We start from the raw sequence: 14,092 nt of genomic DNA on the forward strand, positions 1-14,092 counted from the left end.
ACACTCAGAAATACTCTCTTGCTTGGTTTCTAATCAGAACTGACACAGCTCACTCTATTCCTTTCTTTCCTACCCAAGAAGCTTTATTTGGAATAGGTTCAAGTTTCTCAGTGTGACCTCTAGATTGCTGCCTCTGCAGGACTAGAGCTCCCAAGGACTTCAAAAAGTACTCCCTGCCTGAGCATATATCCATGTTCGAAAGAGAAATGAGATTTTAACCTGCTTCCTTATGAGCTGAGGAAGAGGGCTGTCTTAAAACTAAGTGATTTCCCTGAGAAGCTATGTTCATCATCTTTGGTGCTTAACCCTGTTTAAAAATTCCTCTAAGATTTTTTCCAAAGCAATGAAAAGAGAATATATGAAACATTCCCCCCTAACACAACCATCCAAAAGAAATTATCTTCCCTTGGTAGTTCTCCTAGCATACAAAGGCCCTATTTTACAAACATATGATGCATATACACAAATATAAATACACAAAGAATTATTTCATTTTGCCATTAAAGAATTAATTCCTGCAAGCCCTACCAAGGACAAAAGGCTTCAAAGATAACTTTGGCTCTTGTCTGAGGACCAGTCTGGCTAAGCTCAGCAAAGTTTAGCACCAAAAAGTTGGGTACAAGATGACAAATTTTTTAGTCATGAAATTACCTGCTAAGTCTGTATGATAGGGCTTGTGATCTAGGTGAAAGAAATACTCCATAGGGAGGAACTCCCATACTACTGAAATCATGATGTATAATAGAGACATACATACACACACAAAGAAAAACATTTCTAGCACCATTCTTCATTGCCAGTGAGAAATGAAGCTATTTTTAAAAAAACCAATGCCTTTGTTTTTCACTTCTAAATATATTCCTCCCCTTTCCCCTATCCAGCAGTCTTTCTTTAGAAAAAGGATTTCTAAAGGAAGAGGGGGATGAGAGAAGCAGTTCAGAAAAACCAAAGCTGGTGGGTTAGTTAGTTTGTTTTTCTTTTCTTGCACTCTGGCTGATCTGAATTTTCAGTTCTCAAATAGACCCACTGCCTAACAAAAGGAAAAATATGGTAATAGCTTCACTCCTGTACCCACCACAAAATACAATCATGGGATTTGGAACATTCAAAAAACTCCCACTTATGAAAATTTTCCATGGCCTCCATTTCTTATAGAACTGGAAGGAAGACAGGGGATGAGGCTAGAGTAGGACAATATCAGTGCTCCAGTATGAAGAAAAATTTCATGATAAACAAGTCACTGTAAAATTATTTTTTTCCTCCATGAAAGCCTTCTTTGTATAACCCCTGGGAGACAGGTTTAACCTTTAACCCTGGTCTCTGAATGGGGGTCAGTGAAGTACAAGCACTGGCAAGCCCTACCAAGTTAGAGCAGTTTCAAGGCAAAGGGTAATAATAATAAGGAGGAAGAGGAAGAGGGTAAGAAGAATAGCCACCATGATCATATAGTGCTTTAAGCCTTACAAGATACTTTGTAAATATGTCATTTGACTGTCAACAACCCTGGAAAGCTCTCATTCCTCAATCACCTCTGCTAGATATTCATCTAGGTCACATGCATTAATGTCCCCCAAGGCTCTGACCTGTGCACTCTTCTCTTCTCCCTTTATTGCTTGTTGATCTCATCAGCTCCCAGAGATTCAGTTATTATCTGCACGTGGATGATTCTCAGACACATGTATCCACTTTAACTTCTCTCCTCACCTTAGTCTCACATCTACAACTTTACCTATTGGACATCCCATAGACATCTTAAACTTAACATACACCAAACTGAACTCATTATCTTTTCCCCAAGTCATCCCTTCTTCCTAAATTTTCTATTATCGTCTAAGGCCCCATATTCACCTGGTCACCCACCAATCTAAGTGTTATCCGTGACTCATCACTTGCGTTCACCTCCAAAATCCAATCTGCTCTCAAGTCCTGTTGGTTCTGCCTTCATAACATCTCTCATAAAAACCCCTTTCTCTCCTACCATTGCCACTAATGCCTCATCACTTCATGCCTGGATTGTTGCAATAACCTTCTGGTTGGCCTCTTACCTCAAATATCTCCTCATTCAACCTTTACCCAGCCATCAAACTGATCTTAAAGAGCAAGTCTGACCCCATCCACTCAACTCCATTCAGCAAACTCCAGTGGCTCCTTTTCACTTCCAGGATCAAATATAAAATCTTCTGGCTTTGTAAAAGCCCTTCATTACCTGACAGCTTTCCTATCTTTTCAATATCATTACACTTTACTCTCCTCCATATACTCTATGATGCTATGGCATTGGACTTCTTGCTATTCTTTGAACCAGATATTCTATCTTCCAACCCTGAGCATTTTCACTGGGTGTTTCTCATGCTTGGAATATTCTCCCTCTTCATCTTTGCTTCTTGGCTTTCCTGGCTTCCTTCAAATCCCAGCAAAAATCTCCTATTTTCTATGAGAAACCTTTCTTGATCCCCCTTAATGCTAGTACCTTCCCTCTGTGATTATCTCTAATTTCTCTTGTATATATCTTCTTTGTACATAGCTGTATGTATGTTATCTGCCCCATTAGACCAGAAGTTCTCTGAGAACAGAGATTATTTTTTTTACCTTTCTTTGTATTTCCCAACATTTAGCACAATGCCCAGTACATAGCAGGTACTTAATAAATGCTTGTTTGACTTGACACTAAGGAGAGATCCATAAGTTTTACCAAACTGGCAAAGGAGACCATTACACACACACACACACACACACAATTTAAGAAATCCCACATTAGATGATCTGTGGAATCCCTTTCACCTTTGAATTTATAATAACCCTAGGCTACTAAAAAAATATTTCAGACTTAGGTTCTCAATAAGAAATCAATCAATCAATCAATCAATCAACATTTATTTAAGCTCTCTTCTAGGAGGTAAACAGTACACATACAGTGTAGAATAGAGATGTCAAATTCTCAGTCAGCTGAACCACATTAAAATGTAACTGGGAAATAATTAACAAAATAAAAATACAATGCAACATAGTTAATAGTAATTTGAGGTTTTCTAAGTCAATATGCTAGCACAGAGATCCCTATCTATTTGAGTTTTACAACAATGCTGTAGAGAGCTCTGAATTCAAAAGGCCATGGTTCAAATCTCTCTCTGGACACTTCCTACTTGTATAACCTTAGGCAAATTACAAGTGGACTTCAGCTCCTTCATCGGTAAAATAAAGGAGTCCAACTAGATGTTTCTGAGGTTCCCCTCCAATTTTAGAATTATCAACTCTATTATATCAGTTCTTTGTGACCATTTTCTATTTTTTACTTAAAGATTTTATTGAAAATTTAAAACTATGCATTTCAGGACAATCCTTACACCAGCAACCAGCCTCCCAGATGGGTTCTATGATGTGCATACTATTACTAAAAGAAGGGATTTTCAGTCACCTAAAGGCTAGAGTCCTTGTTTGAGCTTTCTTTTTTGTCATTCAAGCCTTCTAGTTTAGCTAGTAATATTTACCTGGTGATGTGGCCAGTGGTTGCTAGGTTTGATGGGAGTGGAAGATCCAGGGACTGAACAGGGCCCATGACTGAACACCCCAAGCTGGAACTCTTTAAAACTAACTCTGCCATCACCATCTTGGTCCAGTTTGTTAAACAAATCCTCAAGTTCCTATAGAAAAGACACTGAAAGTCAGAATTAGAAACATGATCTCTGTGTGTTGCAGCCATAATTGTTTTAGGAAATCTAGACTATGTTTTCCTCTCTCTCCTCTAACCGAGTTAGTAACACTGGAACGTATGTCCACAGATTGAAATGTGGCCTGCTCACTTTTTACCATTACACAAAACTTTTAGAAACTCTTTATAACAGGCAATTTTTGTGGAACAATCAATTAGCATGTTCTACTATTAACTAAAAGTTTTATTCTTATCTTCCTTTTTATTTAGAAAATTTCTCAAAAGCAATTTGTTTTAAATTTTTTTTCCATTTTGAGCTTAAATAAAGACAAAAAGACCCATTTCCAGTACATAGTACATTAAAAGAGGATTCAGTATAAAACCTAAGTTTCCATTTCACACTATTTGCTTTTTAAAAAAAATTTAATAAATACCATGCATCATTTTCAAAGTTACCCTCCTTTTCTATGCTTCCTTCTCTACTGTGCATTTTTTTTGCCTCCCTCCCTCCCCTGCCTTAGAAAACACCACCACTGGGGCGGCCAGGTAGCGCAGCGAGTAAGAGCACCGGCTCCAGTGTTGAGAAGACCTGGAGATCGAATCCCGGGCTCAGACACTTAGCACCCACCCAGAAACACCTGGTCGTGTAACCTTGAGCAAGTTACTTAACCCCAATTGCTTAGGGGCGGCCAGGTGACTCAGCGAGTAAGAGCACTGGCTCCAGTGTCAGGATGACCTGGATCAAATCCGGGCTCAGATACTCAGCACCACACCCAGAAATAACTGGCCGTGTAACCTTGAGCAAGTTACTTAATCCCAATTGCTTTAAAAAAAAAAAAAGAAAATACCACCATTAGACACAAATATCTGTATAATATATAAAACTATACTACACATATTTCTATATATCAGTTCTTTCTCTGGGTGTGGGTAGCATCTTCCTATGTTCTTTGTAGTTGATTTGGGTATTTATAATACTCAAAATGACTTAGTTGTTCAAAGTGGTTCTTAGAACGATATTGCTGTTACTGTATACAATGTTCTCTTGGCTCTGCTCATTTCACTCTTCATTATTTCGTGCAAGTCTTTCCATGTTTTTCCAAAATCAACCAGCTGATCATTTCTTATACCCCAGTAGTATTCCATCACAATCATATGCCAAAATACAATTCTAAAAATGAGAAACTTGAGAAAAAAACCCGTCTACATTGTGGTACAGTGGAAAGAGTGCTACATTTAGAGTCGAAGGACCTTAATTTGAACGCCAACTCTGCCAACACACCGCTTGTGTAATGCTGGATACATCTCTTAATGCCCCAGTTGAGTCATCTTTAAAAATAAGAAGCTTTGTTATTTAGTCACTTTTTAGATATGTCAAACTCTTTGTGATCCCAAAGAGGATTTTCTTGGTCAAGATACTGGAATGGTTCTCCAGCTCCTTTTATAGATGAGGAAACTGAGGCAAATAGGATTAAGTTGACTTGCCCAGGGTCACACAGCTAGGAAGAGTCTGAGGTCAGATATGAACTCAGGAAGATGAGTCTTCCTGACTCCAGGCCCATTGCTCTCTGCACTGTGCCATAAGGATATTTGAATAGATGACTGATAAGGTCTCTCCCAATTCTAAATCTATGATCCTATAATCTGAAGTTGATAAGCATCTATGCAACAAGGCTTTTTAATAATACTTTTTACCTCCTCTGATAATGCAATTAATGTTATATGCTTGGAGGTAAAAAGTATTATCAGAACTAATTCTATCCCCAGGTCATAGGTAGCTATGCTTCCTACACATCCTTCCTTTAGTCCAAACAAGGTTTATGTGGCCTCTGCACTTGGGAACTCACCCTGAGCTGTAAGACAGAACAGAACTTTGAATGCTTCAAGGATCCAGCCATGCTGCAGCTCATGGTGTGAAGCCGATTTTAGGCTGTCTTACCTCTTTTTCAAGTTCTTGCAGTCCAATGTTCTTACAAACTATTGCCAGTTCTTCCTCATCTAGATAGCCACTGCTCCCAACTCCAAGTTCTTCCCAGATTCCTCGGACCTGGTTCTCAGTTACATCTAAGGAAGCATTGGGGGACTTTGGGGAATTCCCAAATATCTCAGGGTTCCAGGTTTGGCCTGCAAATCAAAGAGAAAGAAAAACATTTAGGTAAATATCTGAGAAATTTTAAAATGTGAGAAAAATTTTTTCACAAACTTTCTCACTGAGAGCCATAGAGTTACCAAAATATTCAGAGCAACCCTTTTTTGGGGATAGCAAACAACCAGAAACAAAATGAGTCCCATTAACTGGGGAATTGTGAAACAAAATGACAGTGTATGAATGTTACGGAATATTATCATAATGTAAGAGGTGAATATGAATATGAAAAGTTCAGAGAAGCTTGGGGAGACCTGCATGAATGATGTGGAAGCAGAACCAAAAGGACAGTTCACATAACCACAGTAATGTAAAGGAAAATAACACACACACACAAAAAGACGAGAACCTAGATCAATGCAAGGAGACCAATTCTTATTACAGCAGACTGATGCTGAAACCTGTTTTCCTCTTCTCAATAGAAAGGTGGTGTACCACAGGAGCAGGCTGAGGCATCTGCTATTAGACTACACCAATATTTTGTTTCATTATACTTCCTTGTTACAACATATGTAAGGTTATATTGCTGAGATTATAGGGAAATGACAGCAATGTAAAAAGTAAATCAAAAAAGTCTTTAAAAAGGGGTGGCTAGGTGGCATAGTGAATAGAGCACCAGCCCTGGAGTCAGGAGGACCTGAGTTCAAATGCAGGCTCAGACACTTAACACGTACTAGCTGTGTGACCTTGGGTAAGTCACTTAACCCCAACTACCCTGCCTTTCCCCCTCCAAAAAGCCCCCCAAAAAGTCTAAAAAAATGCACACCTAGGTAAGATCATTATGAACATACCAAAAAAAATTATATATTAAAAATAGATAAGTTTTTATTAAAATTTCTTTTTTTCCTTTGATTCTGCCCACCAGGATCTGAGAGCCCAATTTATTCACAGGGTACTCATCTCAGGAGAACACAAGGGCTGCAGGTGTATTAGGATGTATGTGTGAAGGAAACCTATACATATTACAACTTGTTTCTGCATACAGCCACTGCTGAGAACACCAGGTATGTGGGTTCAGGCTAGGCCTGCTGAGTGAAGCAAGAACAGAGGCAGGATGCCACACCATTAGATTCCAAGCCCCACTTCTGCCTGAGTAATCTGAATGTGTCCTGTGAGGGCACTCCATGGTCTGAGTCATTTGGATAGACTGGGTCTTACTAAGAAAATTAAATCTATTTGTATATGCATGACCTACAAGTGACACTGAAGCTTCTTGATTAAAAAAAAAGAAAAGATACAAATTGATCTAAATGATCTCTGAGGACCTTTCCAGGTCTAAAATTTTAATTTTCAAAGCACTGAGAATTTGGGGATTTATTTCCCAGGGTTGGTATCAAGACAAATTTTAAAGAAACATTTAATTATTCTATAGTTTCATCTGGGTGTTAAGTACATTAGTATACTTACTGTCATCTCTGAGCTACAAGGTAAAGGTTCCCTTACAGGGCTGCAAACGAACCAGTTTAAAACAAATCTAAACCTGTTCCTCAGGTAAAGGTCACCTAAATGTTTTGGGGCTGGGTTTCTCTTAAGGGTGGAGGCTGTTTTGTGACTGAATTCCTCTCATACAATGGCCTTTTTCTACCATGCTCGGTTGAAGTGTAAAAAGATCTCAGCAGCCTGAGTTATACTGGTTTTCCCTTCTTCAATACTTACACATGGTCCTAAAAGTCTTCCTCCAAAACCACTTTCCTGGGGTCCCTCCTATATTCAAAAAGCTTCAATTGCTTCCTATTCTTCACTATTATCAGCCAAAACTCTACTTCTAATTATTTCTTCCTGTCTTTCAAAATCCCCAATAAACAGTCCATGCTATCCATCCAACCTTATTTTTCTCTATGGCCTAACACTCTCCCTTCCACTTTAGTTAGACTAGTCTGTTCATAGTTAGCAACATGCCAGTGCTAACTCCTCCTTCCATGCTTCCACCCATATTGTTCCTCCCATTAGAAAAGGGTCCCCATCTGTCCTCTGCCTGTCTTAATCCTACCCAGTATTTAAGGCTCAACCCAAATCTTGCTCTTCTATTCTCCCCCCTCTTCCATTATTTTTCTCTACTGAATTCGCTTTGTGTGTATAGTATGCATATAGCAATTGCCCAATGTTTATTGAATTAAATTATTTTCTATCGCAAGTAGTTCAACATTTAATGATACACTAGGTTGTATTCTTTACTATTATTTCATGCCATATTACTCTTGTCTCCCTAACTAGATAATAAGCTTCTGGAGGGCAAGAACCATGTTCTGAAGTTCTCTATTCCTTTAGTTGACTAGTGTGTATCTAGAGAAATCTTAAAGCAAAGGTATGCAAATCCTGCTAATATTTTCCCCTTGGGCAAATCAAATGAGAAGCTAAGTAGCACAACAGATAGAGCCAGGCCTGGAGTCAAGAAAACTCATCTTCCTGAGTTCAAATCTGGCCTCAGTCACTTACTAGCTGTGTGACCCTGTGCAAGTCACTTAACCCTATTTACCTCACTTTCCTCATCTATAAAACAAGTAGGAGAAGGAAATGGCAACCTGCTCTAGCATTTCTGCCAAGAAAGCCCAAATGCACTCATGGAAAGTCAAGACACGACTGAAAAAAATCACCGAATAACATCAAAAGTACATATTGTACTCTTACCTCATTCTGAGGTGTAGCTAGTAAGACAGGCTTGAAGGATTAACTAGAGCACTCACTGCCTTAGTACCCTCAGAGCAAATATTGGCCAGTTTATTACAAATAAGGCAACAAGTTTAATTCTTACCTTGTGTTTCAAAAGTCTCGTTCTGGGGTTCTTTAGCACTTTCAGCTTCTTCATCTGACTTGAGACTCTGTGAAAAAATTAATAGAGAAAGAGAATGTCTAAGTGAATGGAATAAGTTAAGGAGAAATGCAGTGTGGCTCAATTGTGGGGAAAGTCTGCTATGCAAAGAATTCAAACCTGAACAAATCAATTAAGTGGTTTCAGAGAACAAGAATGAAACTTCAAATCTTTGCCAGTATTTCTTTTACTATTTATTAAGGGAAACCTTAGAGTAGAGTTCTTAATCTTTTGTTAACTTGCACATAGGGCAGTTAGGTGTCACAGTGGATAGAGCACTGGGACTGGAGTCAGGAAGACTCATCTTCCTGAGTCCAAATCTGGCCTCAGATGTTTTACTAGCTATGTGACCCTGGGCAGGTCTCCTAACCCTGTTTGCCTCAGTTTCCTCATCTAAAATGAGTTGGAGAAGGAAATGGCAAACCACTCCAGTATCTCTGCCAAGAAAAGCCCAGATGGGGTCATGAAGAGTCGAACTTGATTGAAAAAATTAACAAGAACAATGGGGAAAGCACTAGTTGAAAACAACTGAACAATGAATCATGTACCCTTTGTCAGTTTGGTGAAGTCTACAGACACCTTCTCACAATGATGTTTCTTAAATGAATAAAATACACAAAGGAAATCAAATATACTAAAATACAGTTATCAAATATTTTTGTTTGTTTGTTTGTTTTTTGCTTTTTGGAGGGGGGAAGGTAGGGCAATAAGTGACTTGCCCAAGGTCACATGGCTAGTTTTTTATGTTAAGTGTCTGAGGCCAAATTTGAACTCAGGTCCTCCTGACTCCAGGGCCAGTGCTCTATTCACTGCACCACTTAGCTGCCCGGTTATCAAATATTTTTAAAAACCCTCACATAAGAAGAGCATGGACCCCAGGTTAAGAAGCTCTGCCTTAGGGGCCACAAATTTAACAAGACTTCCCATAGTACATAGTATAGAAATTGGCAAATGATACAAATTAAAGATTTACTCTTATTATTCTGTTGATTTTCTAGACTTAGGAAAGTGATGGAAAAAATGTTAATAATGCAGTTGAAAATATGCCGTGCACACAATCTTTCCCTATGCCCCTCTTAAAAGAGAGTCAATTGTTAAATATTTACCAGCTTCCCCCTGCCTTTATTACTGGAAGTTATGCCTCTCTAAGGACCTAGGTTCAAATCATGTGTTTGCTACTTCCTAATCTATGTGACTTTGAGCAATTTACTTAATCTCTATTGGCATCAGTTCTCTCATCTAAAAAATGAGGGGGTCACATAACACATAGTGTGACAATATATACAATGCTCCATACCCATAGTTATCTGCTCCTAAGTTACAGAATATTCCTGCTACTTCCATAAACTTCTGATGTCAAGACATGGAGGGAATTACTCAAGTTCCCCCCACTAAAATGACCTCTAGTTCCATCATCAAAGCCAGCATGGTAGACTGGATCAGTGCTAGTCTGCTACAATTTGGCATCTCTTACATTCTTTTCCCTGTCCACTGCTGGTACAGGAATAACTAGTTAATAAAATACAATTTATCTTTTCAGCATGCTCATAGCTCCATGATAATTCCCTCAGGGACAGAGACTGAGGACCTCTAAAAACCCAATCTAGCACTCTTTCTGCTCTAAGATACTGCCCTAAACTGGATCAGCATATGCTGGCTGATGAGGACAATTCAGGTGGATTTGAGAGGATCTGAATTATTCACTTTGCTGGGTTAAAAGCCAAAAGTCAGTGGTAAATGTCTGGTTCTTATTCACAAGGTTGGAAGTGCATGCATTCTAAGTAATCACGTGTTCTAAGGGATCGAAGTATGGAGACTCCAGCCTCCTGTACTTTAAAATGGGGGTCTTGGGGCGGCCAGGTAGCACAGCAAGTAAGAGCACCGGCTCCAGTGTTGAGAAGACCTGGAGATCGAATCCCGGGCTCAGACACTTAGCACCCACCCAGAAACACCTGGCCGTGTAACCTTGAGCAAGTTACTTAACCCCAATTGCTTAGGGGCGGCCAGGTGGCTCAGCAAGTAAGAGCACCGGCTCCAGTGTTGGGATGACCTGGATCAAATCCCGGGCTCAGACACTCAGCACCACACCCAGGAATAACTGGCCGGGTAACCTTGAGCAAGTTACTTAACCCCGATTGCTTTAAAAAAAAAATAAAATAAAATGGGGGTCTCGTGGTGGCTAGGTGGCACAATGAATAGAGCACTGGCCCTGAAGTCAGGAGGACCTGAGTTCAAATCCTTAACACTTACTAGCTTTGTGACCTTGGGCAAGTCACTTAACCCCAATTGCCCTGCCTTCCCCCCTCCAAAAATAAAATAAAATGGGTGTCTTTGGCTGCTGTGACATCCCCAATGACATCACCGAAGCATGATTAGCCCAATACTGAGTAACTGGGGAGAAAGAAGAACAGGATAATGGAACCCACCTCGACACTCTCCAGAGAGGCTGAGCGCCTCAGGGGGCTTTTCACATTGGCATTTATTTGCTGTTCTTGCAAAAACTTGGTTTCAGTCTCAGGATCTTGTAACTCAGGTCGGGACCGACGACCGTACCACTTGGCTCCATTCACATACTTTGGCTGAACTTCAGCTGGGCCAGCTAAGAAGAAAAAAAAAATCAGGAAACTTGAGAAATATTTTTCAAGGGGAAAAAGCATCTGAGCCTAAATATTCCCAAATAATGCCTCTTTAAAGTCTCTTCTTAGGAGAGCAGCAAAATAAAAACCAAAAAACCTTCAAAATAGGATATAATGGCTGATGCCCAGTGACCAGCCCATCAATGTGTTGTTCTGTTGACATATTTTAATAAACTTTTAATTCTCAAAAAAAAAAAAGAAAATGACATATAACTTTAGAAATCTGCCAAAAGCATACTATTCATATTACATTTTATATTTATACTTTACATTTTAAGGCTATGAGATCTAGTTGAATATAGGTCATGATTGACTCCAGAATAGTAGTAACATACTCATTAGCTCTAACGAATGGTTAAATAAGTGCCTTTGAAATTAAGCACCAAGTATGTAATAAAAGAGCTCAGGATTTTGCTTTGTGGGGTTTCTGGTGACCCCTAGAATCCTGTGTGCCAACCCGTAATTGATTTCAGCTAAAACTGTCAGGGCCAGAATTTGTTATTCAATCAGGTTTGGGGTTATCTTGGCAAAGACATTGGATTGGTTTGCCATTTCCTTCTCTAGTTCATTTTAAAGATGATAAACTGAGCCAAATAGGGTTAAATGACTTGCCCAGTGTCACACAGCCAGGACGTGTCTCAGGTCAGATTTGACCTCAGGAAGATGAGTCCATCCACTGAGCCACCTAGGTGTCCCAGGCCAGAATTTACTTCAACCCAACTGCAGCAATGATATGGAATGGAGGAGAAACATAAGAAAGAGAGAAATCTGGCCATAAAGGAGAAGACTAATTTTACAGAGTTGAAACAATGAGGCAATAATGGTGGAGGGGCACCTTCAGGAAGAGAGGCAGGGCAGGGTGACGACTAGGTTAGTAGGAAATCTCAACATATTTGGTCAAATACTTATCTAGCTTTCCCTATTAGGTAGGCAAGATCCTTATGATCACTATGTGCTGCAAATATATATTTTTTAAAATCCAATAGTCCCTGCCCTCAAGGAATCTAATAGGGAAGATATGATAGGAACACAAGTAAGTATGACACCTGACACTATCATTATACAAACACAGAAACCAGGTACTACAAGAGCTAAGGAGCAGAACCAGGATTCAAACTCAGGACCTCAGACTCCAGAGCTGGTGCTCTTCTATTATGCTGCATTGCCATGAAAAAGGGCAAAGAAGATGACCCAGAATTCTCCAATAAATTTACAGTGAAGTTTACTTTCACTCAGTGAATTAGGCAGTGTTTCATGAAGGAGAAAAGATCCTTGAGGAAAGAAACACATTTCTAAAGGTAGAGATGTGGAGAGAGTAGATTCCAAACATGAGGGACCACCTATTCAAAGGTGAGAGAGGATGGGATAAGAATAGGGAAGAGCTTAGGCCAGTGTCAATGGAATATAGAGTTATTTATGAGGAGTAATATGAAACAAGACTGGTATGACAGGTTACAGACAGGTTGTAGAAGGTCTTAATTACTGAGCTAAGGCTATGAATTACCTACATGACCTTGGTCAAGTCATTTACTCTAAGGTTTGTTTTTTTTTAACCTTACAAGCAATGGGGAACAAATGCTTTTGAGCAAGGAGATGATGTGGTCAGCTTATCCAATGGTATCAATTTTTGAAAGATATAATTGGATTTGACTTTATTTGCCAGGGAAAAAGAGATGGCCAGCTGGTTATTTCCAAATGTGGTAAAATTCTTCATGCTTACTTTGTTGTAGAAGTTCCTTACATGAGTAAGAGGGATTGTAAATAAAAGGAAGTCATATGTCAAGTGGGATGATGAAGGTGTAGGAGGCCCAGGGAAAAGAAAACTGAGGACAGTGTTACACAAGGCCCTTTTGAATCACCAAATATACTAGGGAAACAGACTTGTTAGGCAATCTAATTTTGGCAATATATTTGATTCTGTTCCCTAGTAATGAATCTAAACTCATTTCCAAAGTTTGAAGTATTAGTACTTCTGCAGTTGGAGAATAATCTATTATCTAAAAGCATCACATGGCAAGCCAAGTTTTTTATGCTTTTTAGTTTCAATTTTCTTCCCTTAATTTCATTTCCTTACTGCTGTTGAGTTTATTCCTAGCCCTGCCCATACTTTCCACCCAGTCAATTATCTTCTTATGATAATGAGTTGCCCAGAAAAACCCACATATTTTCCATAGCATTTCAAACTTGATCTCATCAGAATAGTACAGAAAAACATCGCCGCCCTCTTTCATGGCCAGATGTTTGTGAAAAATAAGAGTCAGCTGGGGTAGTGACAAGAGTGCTAGACTTAAGAATTAGAAGATATAGGTTAAAATCCTCTCTCTGTTTCTTGATAGTTGCATGAATGTAAGACCAAACATTTAACCTCTCTGTGTCTCAATTTGTTATCTGTAAAATATAGGAGTTAGACCAGGTGATCTCTAATGCCCCTTTCATCTCTGAACCAATATTAATATACATCACCTTAATATGCATGACCACACAAGAGAATAGAGAAAAAATAAGCTGTAGAGAAGGAGGTAATTTTACCATATTCTCAACTGTTAGACTATAACGGAATTTTAAATCTGGAAAGGATCAGAGAGACCATCACAGCTGCATCCTTCATTTGACATATGAGGAAACCAAGGCTCAGGGAGATAAAAAGGACTCTCTAAGATCACACAGTGAGTTCTGTGAATAACAAAGATGAGACTAGAGCTCCTGTCGCCTAACAAAGCCTGGTCCTTCCCCCCCCCCCAAAAAAAAAGTCTTTTTTTTTTTTTCAGTTATCAAACATTCACCTTTTTTTCCCCTCCCACAGAAAGGACAGGACAGGACAGGACAGGACAGGACAGGACAGGACAGGACAG

The 14,092-nt window shown here is 39.3% G+C and overlaps 1 protein-coding gene across 4 annotated transcripts in view; it reads right to left on the minus strand.

Annotated features, from left to right (window-relative positions):
• Nucleotides 1-14,092, minus strand: part of NINL (ninein like) — a 188,856-nt gene that overhangs the window by 86,297 nt on the left and 88,467 nt on the right. For all 4 annotated transcript variants that reach the window (XM_069075549.1, XM_069075548.1, XM_069075550.1 and 1 more), the window contains 4 exons: nucleotides 11,031-11,203; nucleotides 8,548-8,614; nucleotides 5,589-5,773; nucleotides 3,489-3,641 (listed from right to left, as the gene is read on the minus strand). In XM_069075549.1, coding sequence (XP_068931650.1) covers nucleotides 3,489-3,641; nucleotides 5,589-5,773; nucleotides 8,548-8,614; nucleotides 11,031-11,203 — 578 coding nt within the window. The remainder of the gene's footprint in view (nucleotides 1-3,488; nucleotides 3,642-5,588; nucleotides 5,774-8,547; nucleotides 8,615-11,030; nucleotides 11,204-14,092) is intronic.

This window comes from Petaurus breviceps, unplaced genomic scaffold, assembly GCF_028583685.1.
Source record: "Petaurus breviceps papuanus isolate PSGF00001 unplaced genomic scaffold, PetGlider_PUasm1.0 90919, whole genome shotgun sequence".
Lineage (NCBI taxonomy): Eukaryota > Metazoa > Chordata > Mammalia > Diprotodontia > Petauridae > Petaurus > Petaurus breviceps.